This window comes from Hydra vulgaris, chromosome 04, assembly GCF_038396675.1.
Source record: "Hydra vulgaris chromosome 04, alternate assembly HydraT2T_AEP".
Classification (NCBI taxonomy): domain Eukaryota; kingdom Metazoa; phylum Cnidaria; class Hydrozoa; order Anthoathecata; family Hydridae; genus Hydra; species Hydra vulgaris.
The window spans coordinates 11,073,912-11,095,618 of NC_088923.1; the positions used below are offsets into that span (position 1 = coordinate 11,073,912).

General features: G+C 27.9%; 1 protein-coding gene and 1 long non-coding RNA gene across 2 annotated transcripts in view; one reads left to right on the top strand and one right to left on the bottom strand.

The window, feature by feature from the left end:
- LOC100198026 (double-stranded RNA-specific editase Adar) overlaps positions 1 to 21,237 on the top strand; it is a 38,346-nt gene extending 17,109 nt beyond the window's left edge. The window contains exons 3-7 of the mRNA XM_065795432.1: positions 13,274 to 13,563; positions 17,350 to 17,527; positions 18,538 to 18,758; positions 19,291 to 20,275; positions 20,384 to 21,237. Of these exons, the coding sequence (XP_065651504.1) occupies positions 13,274 to 13,563; positions 17,350 to 17,527; positions 18,538 to 18,758; positions 19,291 to 20,275; positions 20,384 to 21,000 (2,291 nt within the window). The 3' untranslated portion in view covers positions 21,001 to 21,237. The remainder of the gene's footprint in view (positions 1 to 13,273; positions 13,564 to 17,349; positions 17,528 to 18,537; positions 18,759 to 19,290; positions 20,276 to 20,383) is intronic.
- On the bottom strand, positions 217 to 8,882 carry LOC136079559 (uncharacterized). Its single transcript, XR_010638024.1, has 2 exons — positions 1,081 to 8,882; positions 217 to 972 (listed from the first exon to the last, which is right to left on the bottom strand). It is a non-coding gene; the product is annotated as an uncharacterized LOC136079559 (long non-coding RNA).
- Positions 21,238 to 21,707: the final 470 nt, after the last annotated feature.

The window sequence follows — 21,707 nt, forward strand, 5'->3', positions numbered from 1 at the left end:
AAAAAAAATATACTTTTAACATAGGTAGCTTAGAAAATAAAATAACAGACCTACAAAAAACTCTTAATATAATAACTATAATATTAACCATACTTATATCTGATTAACTTATTTTTCTAAATCACATTCTTGTTGACAACATGTATCACACATAAATACTTCACCAATGTCCTCATATGTTTGACAACTCTCATGATAAGGTACTAAACAATAGGAACACTGCACCCATTTTTTTCCTTTTTTTTTTTTTACATCACTGTTGTAACTTTTTTTACAAACACCGCACTCCCAATCATCATCTTTTGAAGCATTTTTATTTTTTTTACTTTTTTTAGAACATACAGGAATAGAATCCTTTGAAGTTAATGGAATAGGTTGATCAGGAGGAGTCAGACACTTTGCACTTGAATCCCTTTTTGGCCTATTAGGGTTAGGTGTGGTTGGCTCTACAGATGGAATAGTTAACAATGTTTGTATAGCAGTATTACTGTGTGGTTGAATTTCTGTACTTTGAATCTCTCTGTTTGTCAATTGAGATGGAGCTATTGCTTCTGGAGGAATGGCATTTTTACTTAAAGGGCAAATGCCACTTTTTTTAAATGCATTTTCTATATTTTTTTAGAAAAGCTTTTAATAAATGCTGGATTCAATATTGTATGAAAAGTTGTCCGATTTGGTTTTTCTCCAGGATTTTCCCTCATAAAGTCATTTAAGCTAGTGGCCCAGTTTGACTTAAGTGGCTTGTATATTCCTACATCTAGTGGTTGTAATAAATGACTAGTATGAGCTGGAAATGTAAATAAATATATTTCTTTTTCTTTTGCAAGATTCGTATAGAGAAAGATATTATTATCATTTAACTATATAGTTATATCGTGCTTAAAACAATTTTTAATGTCATTATATTTAATAAAAGAAACATGATTAAAAATGTAAATTCATTTGAGGTGAAAACGTTAAGAAAATGTGTAACTGCGATAAGGAATCATAAGTTATAGGAAGTTAATAAAAAAACAAAAGTTTTACCATTAAATCAAGCATCTTTTCTAGTTTAATATTTAATAAAAATAATTTACTTACCTTAAAACACAAGTCTGGAAATAAAAATGTTGGACAAGTACTCCAAACAAATGTGCTGAACGCACGTTAAATAATGCTAAAGAATGTACAAACTGATAGTAAACAATTGACGTATCACACGCACCCAACGACTATTTGTGAATCGACAGTAGTACCCCGGGGTACCATTTGACGCAATTTCGATGTTTTTGACTAATAGGTATGTTCGCTACAAATGCCGAGCGAAATATCACGAAATTACATATATCACGAACATACCTTCCTTTACCCTACTTACTAGTTACTTTATTTCAACCTTTCTGCCACCTGCATTTGTCCACTTCCCTTGGCTATTTTGCTGACAAAAATATTTTACCTGAATTTAAGTTATAAAAATTTCTGGTATTTCCAAAATTTGATAAACCTTTTAAGTAATTAAGGGAGAAAGTATCAAGTTTTAAGTTTTTTATGTTCTGCAAATAAATTAATTTATTTTACAAGTGATGTTTGTTATGTTCTATTCAAATTTTTACTTGTACTGGTATCAATTTATGCAATCTTTAATTATTACATTTAAGAAAAAACCGAGCCCTCTCTCTTTATCCATCAGCCAATATTGTTGTTGTTGGTGACTTTAATGCTCATCACACTGAATGGCTTGGCTCTAGTGCTGGTGACTCTGCAGGCGTTAAAGCCAACTTAACGCCTGCAGAGTCATCGGCAACTTTTGCCTTTCTCAATCTCTAACTCAAATAGTCATCTTTCCAACTCGCTTTCTGGACAACCCCTATTATTTACCTTCTCTACTTGACTTATGTCTTGTTTCTGATTCTAGTCAGTGCTCAGTTTCTCCACAGTCACCTTAGGTACTTTTGATAGCGATTTGATCTCTCTATAACTATTATCTCATTCTTCTTCATCATCAGAATCCCCCTATCATTGTACCTCTTACAAATACTTAAGCTGACTGGGATTCTTTCCATGATTTTCTTCGTAATGGCCCTTGGGTAGAAATCTTTCGTTTCCCTGCTGATAAATGCACTTCTTACATAACTTTGTGGATTCAAGCTGGCATGGAATCTTTTGTTCCCTCTCAGAACCACTAAACTGAGTTTTAGAGCTGTACCCTTGTTTGGAGATAACAGGAAGTGTTGCACAGCCACTATCATAAAGGCGCAAGCAAAATCTCATGAGTTGAGTCAAGAAGATCCGAAATTCATCATCCTAGGCAAGAAACAATGCAACACAGGTTTACATCTGTGCCAGCCTAGTAGTTGAAAAAGAAGTACATGGCTGGTGAACAGAATTTTTCTGTTTACCCATAAAGTCTTTGCATTAAAGGTTTTTTACAAAACAGCAGCTGGATGCTGTTATCAAAAAAACTAATTTTCCCAAAATGAGTATTTTTATTGAGTATTTAAATTCTACAAGGTAGTAAACTTATTTTATTTTTATAATATTCACCCTTTTATTATTTTGCCGACTAGAATTTCTGATCATTCTACTTTTCAGGAAAAGTAAAATGATCAGTAATTTCAGGTTTCAGGAAATTTGACAACCTCTGTTTCTGATCACTTACCTCAATTTCGTATTTGTCCCAGTTTCAATAAATTATTTATACCACGCAGACACAATTTATATAGCAGGAGTTTTAAAAACTTTAAAGAAAATTTTAAATCTGATTTATCAAAAATTGACTGGGACAATGTTATAAAGTCCGATGATACTAACAAATTTTTCCAAACGTTTATTACTGAAACAACATTGATTTTAGATCGCTACGCCTCGCTTAAAAAAACAACTATCAAAAAATTCACACTTCGATTCAAACCATGGATTACAAAAGGAATTATAAAATCTATTCAAGTGGGCAATCTTTTCCAACAAAAAATGATAAGATCTAAAGATCTTATAAATAAAAAAAAGTTTGAAACTATTTTTAAAAGATATAAATATATGATAATTACATTAATTAAACTTAGTTAAAAAAAAAACGCTTAAATATATTTTTCTCAGAAAATGTAAAAAATCTTTGTGAACTTTGCAAAGGCATTAACATTCTAATTAATGTAAAAAATTTTAATAAATCATCTCCCCACTGTTTGCAAGAAAATGAAATATATATAACTGATCCATATCTAATCTCTGAACCATTTAACATTTTTTTTTTACAAATGTTGCTCCTAAACTGAAATCCAATATTCATTTGTCTTACATTAACTATCAAAAGTATCTTAAACATCCAAATTTAGATATTATTATCTCCAACAAATATTCCACAAATTTCATCTTTTATATCTTAGGTCCAAATCATTAGGTCCAAACAGCATTCCCACAAATATTCTTATAGATTTTAACTATGAATTTTTAAATATTCTTTCTAAACTATTTAATACCTCATTTATAACTGGAACATTTCCTGATATTTTGAAATTATTTCGCGTTATTCCAATATTTAAAAGTGGTTCTAAACTTTCATGCACTAACTACAGACCTATTTCTCTTTTATCTAACATTAGTAAGATTCTTGAGAAACTTATGTATTCTAGAGCGTACTTTTTTCTAAACTCATGTAATTGTTTAAATGATTTTCAATTTGGTTTTCAATCAAAACATTTACTTACTTTTCTCGATGGTTTTCCTCAGATTGTGCTGCTGCAATTTCCAATCGAAACTGTTACTTCCATATCTATCAGCAAAACAATTCTTCAGAAAACAGATGTCTGTTTACTATTGCTAGAAACCATTGTAAAAAGGTTTTGTCTAATGCCAAAGCCCGCTATTCTCAGGTCATGAAATCTCATATTTCCTCACAAAAATTAGGCTTTTGTGACTTGTGGAGAATCTTTATCAGTATCAATAATAAGAGCGAATCTGCTGTTCCACCTCTATTGTATGGTTCAGACTTTGTCACCTCACCTAAAGACAAAGCCGAATTGTTTGCTAAGAACTTTTCATAAATATCATTTCTTGATTATACTAGTATATAGCCATCAAACAGGTTGATCCATTGCTTGACATTCATATCGCTCCAGCTTCTGTATCAAAAGTGATTTCCTGCTTAGACTCTTCTACAGCTTGTGGCCCGGACAACATACCTGTTATAGTCTTGCAGAAATGTTCTCCGGATCTGTTGTCTATACTTTCAAAACTATTTAACAAGTGCCTATCAGAGTCTTGTTTTCCAGCCTGCTGGAAAGCGGCATCTGTTACACCCATTTAAAAATTCTGGAGAGCGATCTAACTTGTCTAACTACCATTCCATTAGTCTTCTTCCTATCATAAACAAGGTTTTTGATTCTTTAATTAACAAACACTTAATCTATCATCTTGAACTAATAACTTAATTTCTGATCATCAATATGAATTTCGATCTTCTTGTTCAACAGCTGATTTACTAACAGTAATAACTAATAGGTTTTATTGTCCATTATATAGAAGTTGAGAGGTTAAGGCTATCGCTCTTGACATTCCTAAAGCTTTTGATAAAGTTTGGCATGCTGATCTTCTCCATAAGCTTTCTTCTTACAGTGTATCTGGTAACATCTCTGAGATTATTGAATCCTTTCCAATTGTAGTATAAAAGTTGTCCTCGATGGACAGAACTCTTCATATCCTGTAACCTCAGGGGTTCTTCAAGGTTCAATCCTTGGCCCTATACTTTTTTAAATTTACATTAACAATCTTCCAGATGTTCTCGCATCTAAGGTGGGATTGTTTGCTGATGATACTACTATTTATTCTTGTCATTATAAGAAGCCAACACTCTCTGATTGCTTGGAGGGGGCATTTGAGCTTGAAAAGGATCTTACTTCTGCTATAGTATGGGGCTCACAGTGGCTGGTGAACTTCAACACAGATAAAACTCAATTTTATTCAGCCAATCCTTATTGCAAAAACTTGGTAATGTACTTGATTAGTCATTTACTCTTCATCTTCTAGGATTAAGTCTTAATTCCGATCTTTCTTGGAAACCATATATCAAATCCATTGCAAAATTAACATCTGCTAAAGTTGCATCTCTTTATTGAGCTCGACACTGTCCTACTCCGGATTCTCTTCTCTATATCTATAAATCTCAAATCCGTCCTTGTATGGAATACTGTTGCCATATCTGGAGCGGATCTTCTAATGATGCCCTTTTTCTTTAGACAAGGTGCAGAACTGCATTGTAAACATAGTTGGGCCTGCTCTTGCAGTCAACCTCCAACCATTATCACATCGTCGTAGTGTTGCTTCTCTTTCTCTTTCTACAAATACTATAATGGGCACTGCTCTAAAGAGCTAGCTTCTCTTTTGCCATCTACTAAAATTCATTCTCGTGTTACTTGTCATTCAGTTAAGTCTCATCCTTTTTCTGTGACTGTTTCTAAGTGCCCCAAAAACTCTTATTCCTCTAGTTATTTTCCTCGAGCATCAGTTCTTTGGAATTCGCTTCCTTCATCTTGCTTTCCTGATTCATATAATTTGCAATCTTTTAAGTCGTCTGTCAATCGTTATCTTGCTCTACAAACTTCATCTTTTCTCATCCAGTAACTTTTAACTCTAATATTGGTTGCTTGCAGCCTTGTTGTAAGCGAAGATGTTGAAGAAAAAAAAACTCGTATTAAAAGATTAACTATTTAATTATCAGATAGCACATGTCCAGAGATTTGTCCTGAAAATTTACTAATGTGAAAATATATGATGGTTTGATTTATAACTTGAACTTATTGGCTCAAGACTTAAATTGTGTGTTGGCTTATGGTTTAAAAATTTTGAAATAATTTTTCTTTATTATTATTCATTTCCATGCATTATTAAAAATAATTTTAAAATAAATAAAATAATCATTTTTATAGTCATTATTATTGTTTTCTTTTCTTTTACAAATGGATGCAAATGGTTACTATGTTAAATCTTTGCTTTGATTATAACATTAATTAGTAACAATTTTGTCTTATTTTTTGGATACATATTGGATTTGCTAGGAGTAATGGGCAAGTCAAATGAGGACTTCAATTTACCTGTACTTAACTTTTAGATGATTCATCAATACCTCAAAGAAAATCCAATAAGTAGTAGCAAATAGGCCAAATGAAGAGGAAAAAGGATGGTTGCAAACCTTAACGAACGACAAACAGGCACTTATAAACAAATGATGAGTGCAATTGCTAATGAATGTGCTCACCAATGCCAATTCTTTTTTGATGGACTTGGTGGTACTGGCAAAACTTTTCTTTACGATACACTTATCAATTTACTGCAAATGCAAGGAACGTCTGTCATCTCAGTAGCTTCAAGTGGCATTGCATCATTCCTATTGGTTGATGGTAGAACTTGTTATTTGCTCTTTAAGATTTGTCTGCAAATCGACAACAAAACCATGTCTTTTATTGACGAACATGATTATGAAGCATAGAATGTCAGAAATATCAGTATTATCATCTGTGATGAAGTGACAATGATGATCTTTCACCCCCTTAATGCCATCAATAAATTAGGTCACAAAAAATTCAACAGTTCATTTGGCTGTAAAGTACTTTTGCTAGAGGATGACTTTCAACAGTGTTTGCTAGTAATTAACCACAGCAATAGAGTAACTGTAGTAGAATCCACCATCAAGAGAAACATCAAAAATACCAGGTGAACTCATAGAATTCAAGTCTATTGAGTCTGATGATAATGAAGAAATTGCTAACTTTTCTAGCGAGTTTCTCAATTTGTTCATTGAGTGGATTACCGCCACATTGACTGAAACTCAAAGTAGGAGCAATAATTATCATTCTGAAGAACATGGATTAGTATCATTTCACAGTCTTCTACACCAGTAAAGGACTGTGCAACAAGGGTTGGTGGAAAACTTGGTTCTGGCAGCAATTGCAATGGAAAAATACAAAAATGACAGTGTTTTTATTCCTTAAATCTATATGAGTTAAATAGAAAATGATTTACCAATGTTAAGTCGGCAACTATTTTCTATTCTACCCGCCTTTGCTATGACTATCAACAACTCACTAGGGCAAACATTTGATAGAGTTGGTATATATCTACCTGAACCCATCTTTAAGACCAACTTTAAGAGCAGTCAAAATACTTATTAAATCCTGTGTAAATTAAGGGAAATCAATCAATGACGTATTTTACTCGTAATGTCGTCTACCACAAGGCATTGATATAATTTATGTTTATATTTATTTCAACAGAATTATTGTATTTAAATGTAACTATGTAATATGAAATGTATATAAAATGAAAAATATATATCCTAAAAAAATTATTAAAGCTAATTTAAAGCTCAGACTAATTCTTCCGCGATTGTGCAGGCTATTCTACTAGTAGATAGTTATATTTTTGTTTAACAAACATTATATGGGCAATTCCATTTTTAACTTATGTCACATGCGCAAAAACTTTATCAAGTCTTAGCCTATTTAAACTGTAAATTAATCTTTTAGCCATTTTGTATGAAAGCTATTAGTCTAAAGAATAAAAAAAAAAACTTAAAAAAAAAAAGCTAAAAAGTTTTGAGTCAAGACTAAAGAGGGCGAACTTATTACTGAAAAGGCCAGTTAACTTAGGTTAAACAGAAAACAAGGTAAAAAAAATGCTACAACTTTTAGGTCAGATTTCTGCGAATCAGTAAAGCGGTTTGTATTAGAAACTTTCACAAGATGTTGAGAATTCTATACCAATTTAAAAATTATATAAAAATTTATCAGAGATAACAGACTAAGGAAAATAAACTTTTTTTTTGATACTATATATTTAACTTATGTTACACCACTTATGTTACCAAGCAATTATTATCGTGGATTTTTATACCTATTATTTAGAGTTTGATTTTTTAGAGTTACGTAACAAAAGAATTGCAAAAGTATTGAACTCATTCATTAAAAATAATTAACAAAGGAAATTTTAAAAAACTGGTGGCATTCTTCCTGAGTGATTTTTCATAACATTTATGAAAGTTATCAAATTGAAAACAGTTTTTACGCAAGACCATGAGCAACTTTAAAAAATAACTTTAATATGACAACTTTATTAATAATTATTAAGTCATTTAAATAAGAAAATCTTTGATTTGTTGAAGTTTTAACACTTCTTATGTTTATGCGTATTGCCTTATTTTCATTAGATTGAATTTTTAAAATGCTGCCAAATAATGAAAATCTTTTTAAATATTTTTGATGTAAAAACTTCTATCACAGTTTAGGAGTGAGAGGGGGTTCAGGTATATGTGATTATTTGTGACATGAGAAAAGGGGTTAAGAATTGACAAATATACATTTTTTATGGATGAACACTCTTAATAGCGTACTGTTTGTGTTCTAAAAATAGAACTATTTAATGTAGCGCAAGTGATTATGGGATCGAAATTCAGACAAACAATTTGATAAACATGAAGAGCAAACGTCCAACAAAGTACTGTTCTTGGGGGATTTGTAGATTGGATTCTAGATATAGTGATAGATTGCTGTCAGGGTTAGGGTTACCTCAAGGTTAGGTTAGGGTTAGGGTTACCTCAAGGAACATTTTTCATAAGGTTTCCAAAATCTGGAAATAATTAAGCAATAATGACTGACTGGCAAAACAAACAAAAACTTTATAGTTAAAAATACTGCTTCATATGTTTAAAAGAAAAGATTTTAACAACATTTATGATTAAAAATAAAAAAGTAGTTTATAGGCATTATTTGATTTTGTTGGTCCAGCAAAATATGATTTAAGTTACTATAATCCACAACCAAAAATATTATACAATAGAAACCTAACTAATTATAACTCTGTTTTACCTTTAAAAGTTGTAAACTTATAAGAAACATCTTCGTTAGAACCATGATGCTGAAAAATGGCAAAAATCGAGAACATTATTTGTTTTGTGTAGCAAATACAAATTCTAACCCTGCATAGTTATATTTTAAACACAGCAAAAAACTATAAAAAAATTTTTTGAAAATATCTAGTAAAACAATAAGCAGCGATAAATTCTTGATAAAATCTTCAGGCTGTTATGAAATTTCTTATCTATAAGTATGATAATAGAACTTAAATTTAAAAAATTTGTACATTTCTATAAGGGCCCTAAAATTAAAGAAATATTTAAATTATACTCCCTCAGGTATTGAATATCTGTACTAATCTATTTTTATTCCTTTCATATTGGTGAAAAAAGGCTGATACCCTTTAAATTTAAACAAATTAAAATATTTAAGTACATTATTACAATGTTGAGATCCAGTGTAAAATATAACATTAAAAATAAAATAAAACTATATATATGTGTGTGTGTGTGTGTGTGTGTGTGTTTATATATATATATATATATATATATATATATATATATATATAAAATATGTAAAATAAAATGAAAATTTGAAAAGAAATTTTTGACTAATTTATTATTGCTCAACATATTGAGAACATTAAGCACTCTACTTTGTAAAATACATTTAAAATTATTTGTATATGTATATATATATATATATATATATATATATATATATATATATATATATATATATATATATATATATGCATATATGTGTGTGTGTGTGTGTGTATATATATATATATATATATATATATATATATATATATATATATATATATATATATATATACAGTAGTCTCTCACTTAATTGCGCAAGTTGAAACAGGCACTGCGGTGCACAATTAACTAGGAGTGCGCAAATAAGAGAAAGATAAGAAAAAATTTAGCAAACTAAATTTTTAACTAAATAAACAAATCTTTATTAAGAAATATATTATGCATGATGGAAAGATTGTAGGCTGATATGCATTCTGCAGCTTTTCTCATTTAATTTTCATAATTACTGACAATAATTAACATCACTTTTTTTAAGTTTAGCTATAATTTTGACTCGTTGATCTTCTGATAATCTTTTTCCTTTGTCTTTAGCCATAAGAAGTAAGGATAAAAAAGTTGGAATAAGAGAACTGTGAATAGATAGCTAAATTTAAAATGAAGTTTTTTTATTAAAGTTTTTTTAATGAGACTGATAAATCGTTAAAACTTATTATTATCTGTTTAAAACAAGATTTATTATTTACTTCGATTCAAATTCAAATTATTTATCTATTTAAATTCTGATAAAATCATTATCTCAAAATATTTATGATAAAAACTAGTTTTTAACTTAAAACAGGAAAATGATAGTTACGTTTTCTGATCTAATTACACTTTCAACAAAAAACTCAGTAAAAAATTGAAACACAAATATTTTGGGCCTAAACGCGCAATTAACTGGGATGCGCAACTAATTGGGTGCGCAATTAAGCGAGGGACTACTGTGTGTGTGTATAATATATATATATATATATATATATATATATATATATATATATATATATATATATATATATATATATATATATATATATATATATACACATATATATATATGTATACATATATATATAGGGTCAAATCATTATATTTCAACCAAGGACCTGTGGCTCACCATTTCTTATTTTCCTGATTTTTACATATTGTTATGTGCATCATGTAGATATGTTAAATTTGAAATTTTAGACTTCCAAGTACAACGGTTCGGAAATTATAGCCTTACAAAAATGACACAGTGGCCCCCCTTGATTTACACATGGTCAAAACAGACTACTTTAGAGCTGTATAACTTTTTTTCTCACTTTCAACAAGTGTCTCATTTTTTCTAGAACTATTTTTTGGATAGTTCTCTCTTTAAAAAAGTGGTTTTTATTAGCTTGTGTTAAATTAGAAAAAAATTATGACCTCCTCAACTTTGGAAAAAATCATAAAATTGCTAAAATGAAACTAACTGTACCATTATTCTATTCATCCACAAGTCTTTACAGATAGGTTTTCTGATTAGCTACTACTGTCTGCAATAAACAGGCAAAATATAGGCAGCTTGTTGCAGTTTAGAACTTAAATATATCTAAAAGCAAAATGTTCACTCGCCTGAAAAGTCCAATTTTCAGCCATTTTGAGATGCTTGTAAATTTTTCTAACACTTTGTTTTGATCTAAGATTAACAGCATATAAGACCATTAGACCTAACTATCCGAAAATGCAAACATTATAAACTTGTCAAATCCACACCAAAAATGCCAGCATTTTTAAATTACTCTATTTTTCAATCATCAACTGTTGTATGTGTTACTAGAAACCAGTGCTCCTCTAATCCGCCAACTGGCCTATGTAAAGGGTGCAACTAATTATAAGTCATTTCTTAATAAAAGGAAAGATATGGCTGAAACTTTAGATGTTAAGACAAAATAAAAAAATATGTTAGTCTTAAGCCAATAATATAATTTATTCATATTAGTTATTTAGAGATGTAGCTATGAAAATAACTGTTTTGACAATATTATAGATCTGTCACACATTGATCAATCAAAAATCTTTCAGAATAGAGGCAATTATCTTTTCAGAAGTTGATGGCATGTTAACTATGTAACCATTTAACAAAACATAAAAATTAAAATTTTATGACATAACTTATGTGTGCACTCCCAAGCCAGTTTGCAATCCAGTTGCATCTTGCTGTTTTAACTGTTTTTAGTTGCATGTAGCTGTTTTAACTACTAATAATATTTATTGTGCCAGTTATGTCCAATGGCATATCATTAAGTGGTAGACATGTACATAAATAATAAGTACCGCAGAAGAATCAATTCTATTTACAGTATTTCAGCATTAAGTTAAAATAATATTGTCTTGAATATTTTTAATGCAACAATTATCTAAACTTTCTGTCCTTTTTTTAAAAGGCTTTATTTTTATTAGTTGCAGCTAGTTTTACTTAAATCAACATCTTTTTCCACCTTTTTTTGTCTGTGACACTCAATACATCATTTTATCTCGTCGACATTAAATTCAAAAATAAATATTTTTTTAAAATGCTTTAGGATTATTTTTTCAAAAAAAAACCTTGTTCAAATTTTTTTCCAATGCCAATATAAATTTATATCACAGTCATAAGTCTTACAAGAAATACATTACACTTCATAGAGCAGCTATGCTTACATAAATGATTAGTCCGAATATCAATCCCAGAATTCTAATTAGTGAAATTTTGTGACCTGACCAAATGGTATGCTATTGCATTTACAAACAATTTGTTTTAATAAAACAAAAATAAAAAAGATTCTAACTGTTTGTTTTTTTATATTAGGAGAATAGCAAATAAATTTTTTTTTCTTTTTTTTTTTTTTTAATATCTAAATAAAAATATTTATATAATTCTTATTTTTATTTATGTATATTTATATGTCAACCAAAATAAGAATACATAAACAAATAAAAAAAACAATATAAATAATTTTACTTAAACATTAAAAAAAAAAGATTTTTTTTCTAAATTCAGCTACAAACCAACATTACAAAGCACCATTATTCAAAACTTTAAATGTAAAAATGTAACATTTAATATTCTTTTGCATATATTATTAAAAAAAACTTAAATTTTTTAAGTAAATTTAAAAAAAAAAAAATTTTATCATGTTTTTGTTAACTTACATTACATGAAAGTTCCAAAAGTTCTTACCTTATTTTCTTGAAATATATATATTTTATAAAGTATAAAATCTGACCAACAATAATTCGAACATGTTCTGTTTTCACGCTAAATTAATTCTGATTATGCAAATAAATTCATGGTTGAATTAATATTTTACAATGATACTTTTTTTATCATGCGACATTGAAAAAAGCCAGCTCTTCCATAAACAAGTTTGCTTTACAAGTATAATCTATAGACTTAAGGTTGATTTTAATCTAAGAATTTAATTTAAATTTAATTGAGTATTTAATTGTTGTTACAACAATTTAATACTCAATTAAATTTAAATTATCTCAACTCGAATTTTTTCTTAAACACTAATTAACTCTGAAACACAAACCTTGACGCACAAGACCGCTGCACAGAGAAACAAGTTCTGTTACTTGATAACTAAGAATTGTTTTAAAAAAAATTTTGTTTTGATGATTAGCTTATTCTTTTTGGTTGCCTTTTTCTTCCATTCAATATACCAACCAACTTTGTTTGGTTTGGCACTTTATAAAAACATTCAATCCATTGCAATACTTACAAGAATTCTAATTAAATAAATAAAAAAAGTTTTTCTGATTAGGTTAATATTTTTAATAAAATTTGTCATTGTGATTTTCATGTTTCCATTAATATTGTTTTAAAAACCATAATCTTTTGAATTTTACTTTTATATCTAGGCTACAGTGACATTAAACCAAACCTAGTTAAAAAAAATGGTTATGAACAATCACAAAAACAAGACTATTCTTTCTCTGATGAGCGTGAAATTTCACAAAAAATGGTAAATCAAAGAGAATTTTTTATGGATCGTCAAGCAGTTGATGAAGATAAAGTGAGATGTCATCCAGCAATGATGTTAACTGAGATTTTTCCTAAACTTGTTATCAATTATGTTGAAGGATTAGGAAAGGGGGATCATCAGTTTAAAGCTGCTGCTGAAATCAATGGAAACATGTTTTATGGGGAGGTAACTTTTTTCTCTGTAGTAAACATTTTTTTAAATTTCTCCAGCATAAAAAATGAATTTCTGATAATGATGTTGAACAATAAACAAAAAGAAAATTAAAATTAAAAATAGAAGCACTAGAGATTACTTTTATGTTTGTCAGGGTTCTAGTTTTTATAAATTTAAAAAAATTAAAGTTTGTTGGGCATAAAAATTTTCAATAAATTTAATTTATTTTTAAATAAATATTATCATAATGCTAGCTTAACTGTTTTCTATTATATTTTTAAAGATAGTTCAAGTATAATTTTAATTTATGCAAATATAAAATAAGTGTGGAACTAACTTGCGCAATGTCCAATTTAAAATGAAATTAGTTTTGATTCAAGTTTTTTCAAACTTGTGAATCTTTGATAATCCACAAATAAAGAAAATATGCACACACAAAAAAAATTCTTTTAAAAATTCATACCATTCAAATATGGCTAAATGCAGCATATACTATATATTTTCAATTTCTTTTCAGCTTATTATCAGCTTGATATTGATATTTTACTTGGTATCTAATTATTTCACAAAAAAGATTCAAAAAATATCTTTTGTTTTTAAACTCAGATTTCAAATATAGTTTCCTAGAATAATTTTTTTGACTCTCTCAGTCAGATTCTTTTTTTTTTACTCTCTTAATCGTAAGAACTCTTTTTAAAGTCTTTTATAGCATTGTTTTTAAAAATAATATTCTATTACCTTTATTAATTTAAGATAAGGTTTAGTTCCTACCATTACCCACAATTGAATTGGGGAATTATTAGCTGATGCCATCGGCCGATGGTTAAACCGATTAATTGTTTGAGAGTTACCAATTGCATAGGCTAATAGTTCGAGTCACTGCTGATGTATAGGTACATGTTATTTATGTATTTTACATCCTTTATATTATTATAATACCCTTATATAAATACATTAAATTTATTATTAGCCACAATCGGCCTTTGCCATCCGTTTATCACTAGAATTTTCCTTCTCCTAGATAAGATGCTTTGAACATGACTAAAGCTATGACAGTTTAATGTCATGACCAAAATGTATACTGCAAGACATCATCCGTTAACTAAGATCATTTTTATTTCAATTTGAACTTGTGCTAGTAATGTTGTCGAAATTGTTGTTTTGTTCTTTGCTCAAAAATAATGTAGAAATGATATATTAATGTATATTATTAACAACAATAGTATTTTTTAAGTTAAAAAAATTTAAGTTAATAAACATAACAATATGTTTGTTAACATATTGTTATGGTAATATGTAAACCTAAATAAAAAAATATCTAGTTTAAAAAAATCAGCATCTAAAAACACAACAACGTAAAAAAACATGCACAGCTAAACAATTAGCATAAAAGAAAAACATAATCACAGGGCAATAAACATTAAAGAACTTTTAATAATCAAAAGGTAATGCTTTTAATAATCAAAAGGTAATGCAGTATTATCTAGCCTTATTTACTTATATAATTTTTTTTTTTTTTTTTACCATTTGTCAAAATTTGCACGCACAAAAAAATTGCTAATAACATCCCAACTATCAAATATCAACTATCTCTATTATTTTTACTCATTTTATACAACCTATTCTTATATTTAGACCTTTAATTTAGTAACAAATCATTCTAATTAGGTATAAATTTCATCTTTACTAACAACAATAGGTTAATAATGATGGAAGTGAACAAACAACTTGTTGCCAACAAAAAAACAAGATAAACTTCGATTTGTTTTTAGTTTCAAAACTAAGTACTGTACAGTTTGTATTGTAATACTAAAATCTTATTTATAATGTTGCTTCAAAGCAAAGATGAACAACAAAACTTAGTGGTTAAAAATTTTTTTTGTCTGGCCAGCACAAGTAAAAGTCCTGGCCAGGCAAACATCATTAGGCTGCTCTGCGCGATTTTAAAAATTCATCTTTATTTGCTATTTAAATTAAAATAAAAACAGCAAAAAGAATGGTTTAAATTCTAAATGTAATAATTTAAAAAAACAAACGTTTTATTTAAATTTTAAATAAAACAAAAATGGTTTTTAAAAAAAAAAAAACGTTTTATATAAATATGAAACAAAATAAAAGAAATAAAAACAGAAAAATTTTTATTTAAATATTAAATTAAAATAAAAACGACAAAAAAAAAAGCAACAACAAAACAAGCGTTTTATTTAATTTCTAAATTAAAGCGATTAAAATAAAAATTCTAACTCTTTTTCTTCGAATATTTTTTTAGAAAAATTCAATGAACAAAAAAGATTTGTTGCAATTCAAAAGCTCTTATTTTTTTGGCGAGTTTTTTAGTTCTTAGTTTTTTGGCTTGCCAAAAAATTTGCGGCCGTATGGGCAAGTGTAAAAAGGCTAGAGCCCTGGCCAAGCAGAGAAGACTTGTGTGTGTTTTTTTTAATATATATTTATAACAATGAATGCGTGTTTAGATGCCGCAAAAGAGTGTCCCTAAATCAACTGAGGGTTTGGCATTCGGCAGCAATCTTTTTTTTCATCATTCTTGAATTTTTCTTCTTTTTGTGAAAAAGCAGTATTAACTAGTAAGCGGTAGTAACTAGTTAGCCATAATGCTTTTCTAAACACACATTTATATATATATATATATATATATATATATATATATATATATATATATATATATATATATATATATATGTATATATATATATACATATACATATATATATATATATATACATATAAACACACAAACTCACATATATATATATCAAAATTTTTCAGGCATGGTCATACAATGTATGCGGTCGCTCGCCTTGTGTGACCATGCATACAATATTTTACTTTGACAACTTAGTCACAGTTTTATGCATATGTTGGTAATTTGCGTGTTTTGATAAAAAGGATTGAAAAACCAAAATAATTTTAAAAGAAAATTAAAAATAAACAAACCATAAACTAAAAAGAGAAACAAACTTAATGAATAATAAAATAAATAATGGATAAACTGGAGAAAATAAAAGCATAAAAGTAATACATTTTTTAATTAAGAAGCATCTCAATTAATAGTTCAAACTTAATAATTTAAAAGCATTTTGATTATTAGTTTAAATCTAATAATTTTTTCTATATCGTCATGTTGGTGGAACGTATAGATCAATTGTGTCATGTATGAAGCGCAACTGTTATGTTGGCATAGGTTGATCCTATTAACCAAAGTTTTTATTAATGTTTTTTTTTTTGCTTTGTAGACATTAGAAAACATCAAAGTTTCAAATTTTTAAATAATTTAGTTTTGAAGTAATTAAGCTTGGGTTAAACAACTTTGAAACTTCAATAAACATTAATTTTATGCTTTTATTTTTTCTGATTTATTTTTTATTCATTTTATCATTCATTAAAATTTTCATCTTTTTAATTTAGTTGAGTATTTTTTTTATTATTTCTCTTTCCAGTTTATAGTTTGTTTATGTTTTAGTTTAAGTTAACATTTATTCAGCACATTGTATATAAATACTTTCGTGAGCAGTCTAACATCATACTGAAATAGGGGGCTTCAATACATATGTTGTTTGATGTATGCATGTATGCACTGAAGATATTTACATAGATTAGCAGAATACAAAGAAATAATTTGTAAAATATAATTATTTTTTTTTAAATGCATGATTTAATAAAATTGTTATGGCACAAATACTAATGTGCTATGAAGTTTTACAAATTTATTTAAAGTTATAATAATTGCAGGAGTTAAAGTAATACAGTATCATTATTATTGTTAGTGGTGTTTTTTTTTAGGGACGAAGTAAGAAAATAGCAAAAATTAATTTAGCAAAATCAGTTTTTTCATGCTTGTACAATATTCGTGTGTTCAACGAAGAAACTTCTTTGAAACCTACTAAAAAGGACCTCATTAAAAATGACGAAACTAATCTTGAAAAAATGTTTCCACTGGCTCAGTTAAAAAATTTACTTGGTAAATTGTTTATTACATATTGTTTTTCCATAATATAAACAAATAGTTTTAGAAATAATCAGGATTTTCATCATATATTGTAAGATTGATATTCATAGTAAATTGTAAGATTGATTTTCATAATAGATAATTAAGATATAGTAACATTAAAGATATATTTTGATATAAATAGACGGTCAAGACATAATAATCCTAAAAGTATAATTATAACAAATAGTAAGTTTTATTATATTAATACTGCAAAATATGACAAACAATATTTGACTTGTTTTAACAGTTTTTTATTTGAATAAAATTATTTAGTTTACAACTCTTTGATTGTTTTAATCAAAACCCTGTTTTTATCATTTTGAAGAGCAAAAGTTTGAGAGAGGAAAAAAGGCTTAAGAACCAAAAAAATTAAAGTTGATTTTGTTTAGTTGTAATTAAAAAATGGGATTACTTTATAAATATTTTTATCAACAGGATATTTTTTTTTAATAATTAGGTTCTGCTAATAAAGTGTTTGTCCATAAAGTAAGTACGCAAAAAAGTATGAACTCACTACCTATTCCCTGTTGCGTATTTTATGCGCCTTTCCCCTGTTTTGAAAATATGCTTGCTTTTTAACTTTTTTCCAAAAACCCCTTTTCTCCTCCTCCTACACACTCACTTTATAAAAGTGTTTTAATTTAATAATTTTTATTCTGATCTTTTGTTTAAATAGTTAAATGCATTTAAATATGAATATTTTTCATAACAAAAAAATCTGATGCATTAAAGACATTTTTATTAGGTATTATTTATAACTTTGAAAAAATATATAAAATTTAAATTTTTTAAATTTTTCGTTGAGTCTGTATTTTTATCTCTCCCCTTTCTGCATATTTTGTTTTTGTTTGTATAATTGTATGTAAAGTGTGTTTACACATACATTATGCAGACCTGCTACTTAATCACTGCGTTCCTACTTTATGGACAATGTCCAATAAAAATTTTCTACATATGCTTATATTCTTAGTATTCTTCAGGTGGCAGTTTAAAATTTGAAATTGTTAAGCAAGAGCCACTTCCTGGAAGTAATGAACCTGTATTTCACGCCACACTAGTTGTAGAGGGTGTTGCTTATGAAGCCATAGGAAAGTCTAAAAGTCTTGCCAAATTGCGAACAGCCAAAAAAGTTTTAGAAATCATGAAGCCTAAAAGATGTGACACATCTGGAAAGATAGATACATCAAGACATCCAAATACAGTTTGTTATATGTTTGCTTATAATTTAATTAGAGTAAAACAAGTCAAAGTACCCTTTTTTTACTAATTTTCAAATAAAATTGGTCACAGCTTAAAATTTAAAAAATGTTCCATTCATTTATATTCATAGTTTTAAAAAAAGTTCTATTCATTAAGTTAAGAATGTTCTATTCAATAATAAAACTTTAAAATGTTATTTTAGGAATAATTAATTTATAATAATTGTTTTTGAAATAAGTAAAGTCTTTCTTTTATTTACCCAAAAAGGTGGTAGCTCGGAAGCAAAAGTTCATAAAAATCACAATTCTTTTTGTAGTAAATTTCATTTAAATGCTTTATTTGTTGAAGTAAATGCAATAGTAATACAAATATTTTTGTAAAAAATACAAAAATAGATAAATATACAAAATAAAAAAAGGCTCAATTTTTTGACTCAGTTTTACTCTAAAATTTAATAAGTTATTCTTTTAAACTTGTTTTTAATATGCTTTTGAAAATATAAATTTATTTTTAATATGCTTTTAAAAATATAGGTCTTTAATGAACTATATCAAGGTGTAAACTTTGTGGAAAGTGAAAAAAAAGGAGTAAATGAGAATTTAGAATTTTATTATGAAACCACTATTGAGGGAAAAGTATTTAAAGAAAAAGCATCGTCAAAAAAAAAGGCTAAGCTACGACTCATATTAAAAGTATTTCAAGAATTGAATGGGATTCCACCTGTTGATTGGACATCTATAGATTCTAGCGATATAGGTCATGATAAAGAAACAGGTCTCTTACAAGCTCATCAGCCAATTGTTTTACTTACTAAGTTGAATCCTCACATAAGGTTCACTATAACAGAGGATCTTATTGATGGGACCAAAAAGTATAAAGCTATTGCCTTTGTAGGTGAACAAGAGTTTGTGGGAGAGGGTGTCAGTAAAAAGGCTGCCAAAACCGCAGCAGCTCGAATAACCTTAAAGATTTTATTTGGTATTGAGCCTGAGAATTACAAAGAAACAGGAGATTTTGCTGATAACGAACCAAAAAACGAAATTTCCGCTGAATTTAGCGACAGTATTGCTGATGCTGTCCAAAATCGGTTTGCAACTTTGTTACAAGACGAAAACCAAAGTAAAGTTATTGCAGCCTTTGTTTTATGCATTTACGAGGGCGAAGATGTAGCACCCAAATTAAAAGTTATTAGCATAGGCACAGGCACAAAGTGTATTAGTGGCGAACAGATAGGGCAAAAAGGCGAAACCTTGAATGATTGTCACGGAGAAATAATTGCTTGTCGTGGTTTCCGACAGTTTTTATATGATGAACTAGTTAAATCTTTGCAGAAAAAAACTGACGTTATTTTTAAAAGTAAAGGTAATGGTAAATTTGTTCTAAAACCTAATATAAAAGTATATCTTTATATTAACACTGCGCCATGTGGTGATGGACGGGTGTTTTCTCTACACGTACAACAAGGTGCTAAAAATAAAACTGCTGGTATGTTAAGGACGAAGATAGAAAACGGTCAAGGTATGTTTTTTTTTATCACTTGTTTTATTGGTAGATCTCTGTACTTAAAATTACTTATATCTTAAATTATTTGATTCTTATTTTTTGTTTTTCATTTTTTATATTTAGGTACAATTCCTGTTCCTGAAAAAAGTATACAAACATCAGATGGAATCCTTGAAGGTGAACGATTGCGCACGATGTCATGTAGTGATAAAATTTTAAAATGGAACGTTTTAGGAGTTCAAGGTGCACTACTGAGCTTATTCATTGAGCCAATTTACTTGCATGGGATTGTTGTTGGTCTTCATTATAATTACGATACTTTGAAACGTGCACTGGTTAAGAGAATAGCAAAAATGGATTCTTTTTCTCAACCTTATCAATTAAACCTGCCTTCTCTTGGACATCCGAGTAAAATAGACGCAGTTCGAGATACTTCAAAATCAACAAGTAATAGCTTCAATTGGTATTATGGCCAGAATACCGTCGAAGCCGTTAATTCGATTACAGGACAAACCGTTATTCAAACCCCTTCTCGATTGTGCAAATTGGCTTTTTTTGATAAACTACGATTGGTTATTTCCTTAAGCTCGAACCGTTTTGCGTTTCAAACATATCACGATGCAAAGATGTTAGCAAAGGAATATCAATTAACTAAAGAATATTTTTTTAAAGAGCTTAGCGAATCGTTGTGCGGTAAATGGATTGGTAAACCTTATGAACATGATATGTTTGGATACTGAACATATAGGAAAACTGAAAAGTAAGCTAAATTTAGCTTTTTAAATTTTACCAAGGTACAAATTTATACGAATATTATACTTTGATTCGTCTTATTTTTAATTTGTGTAACGCTAACACGGAAATTTTATGGCGAAGATAAATTTAAACTTAGTGTACTATATTGGCCGAAAATATTTTGATTAATAGAATGTCTTAATTTGTCAAAAATGTCTCAATATAATATTAGTTAGGTTTAACTTTGTTTTTCTTTTAATTGTTAGACTTATCTGTTAACTAAAAATTATATTTGACAACATTATATTCTAAAAAAACTTTTTAAATTATTATTTTTTTAGTTTTTTACAAAAAAAAGTCGTACTTGACTACTTTTTTTATTTCTTATTGTTAATTTTCGCTTAAACTATTTATTATTGATTGCTTTTTTTTTTTTTTTATTGATGCCTTTTTAAAAATAGTTAACGAATGTAAGGTACGTCAAGGGGTATTTTAAAAATTTTATATAACCAACAGATTTTTATAAAAAGTAATGTTTTGAAATTTTGCCCGAAGAACTAAATTTCTATGATAATACTTTTAATTTGCTCTTGAGATTTTCTCAAAATATTTACAAATAAAACTTCAAAATGATCATAAAAACAAAACAAAAAACGAAAGTTGCTTTACAAAAAGCAATCTTACAATAATTTTCAAATAGTCGGTTTGTTAA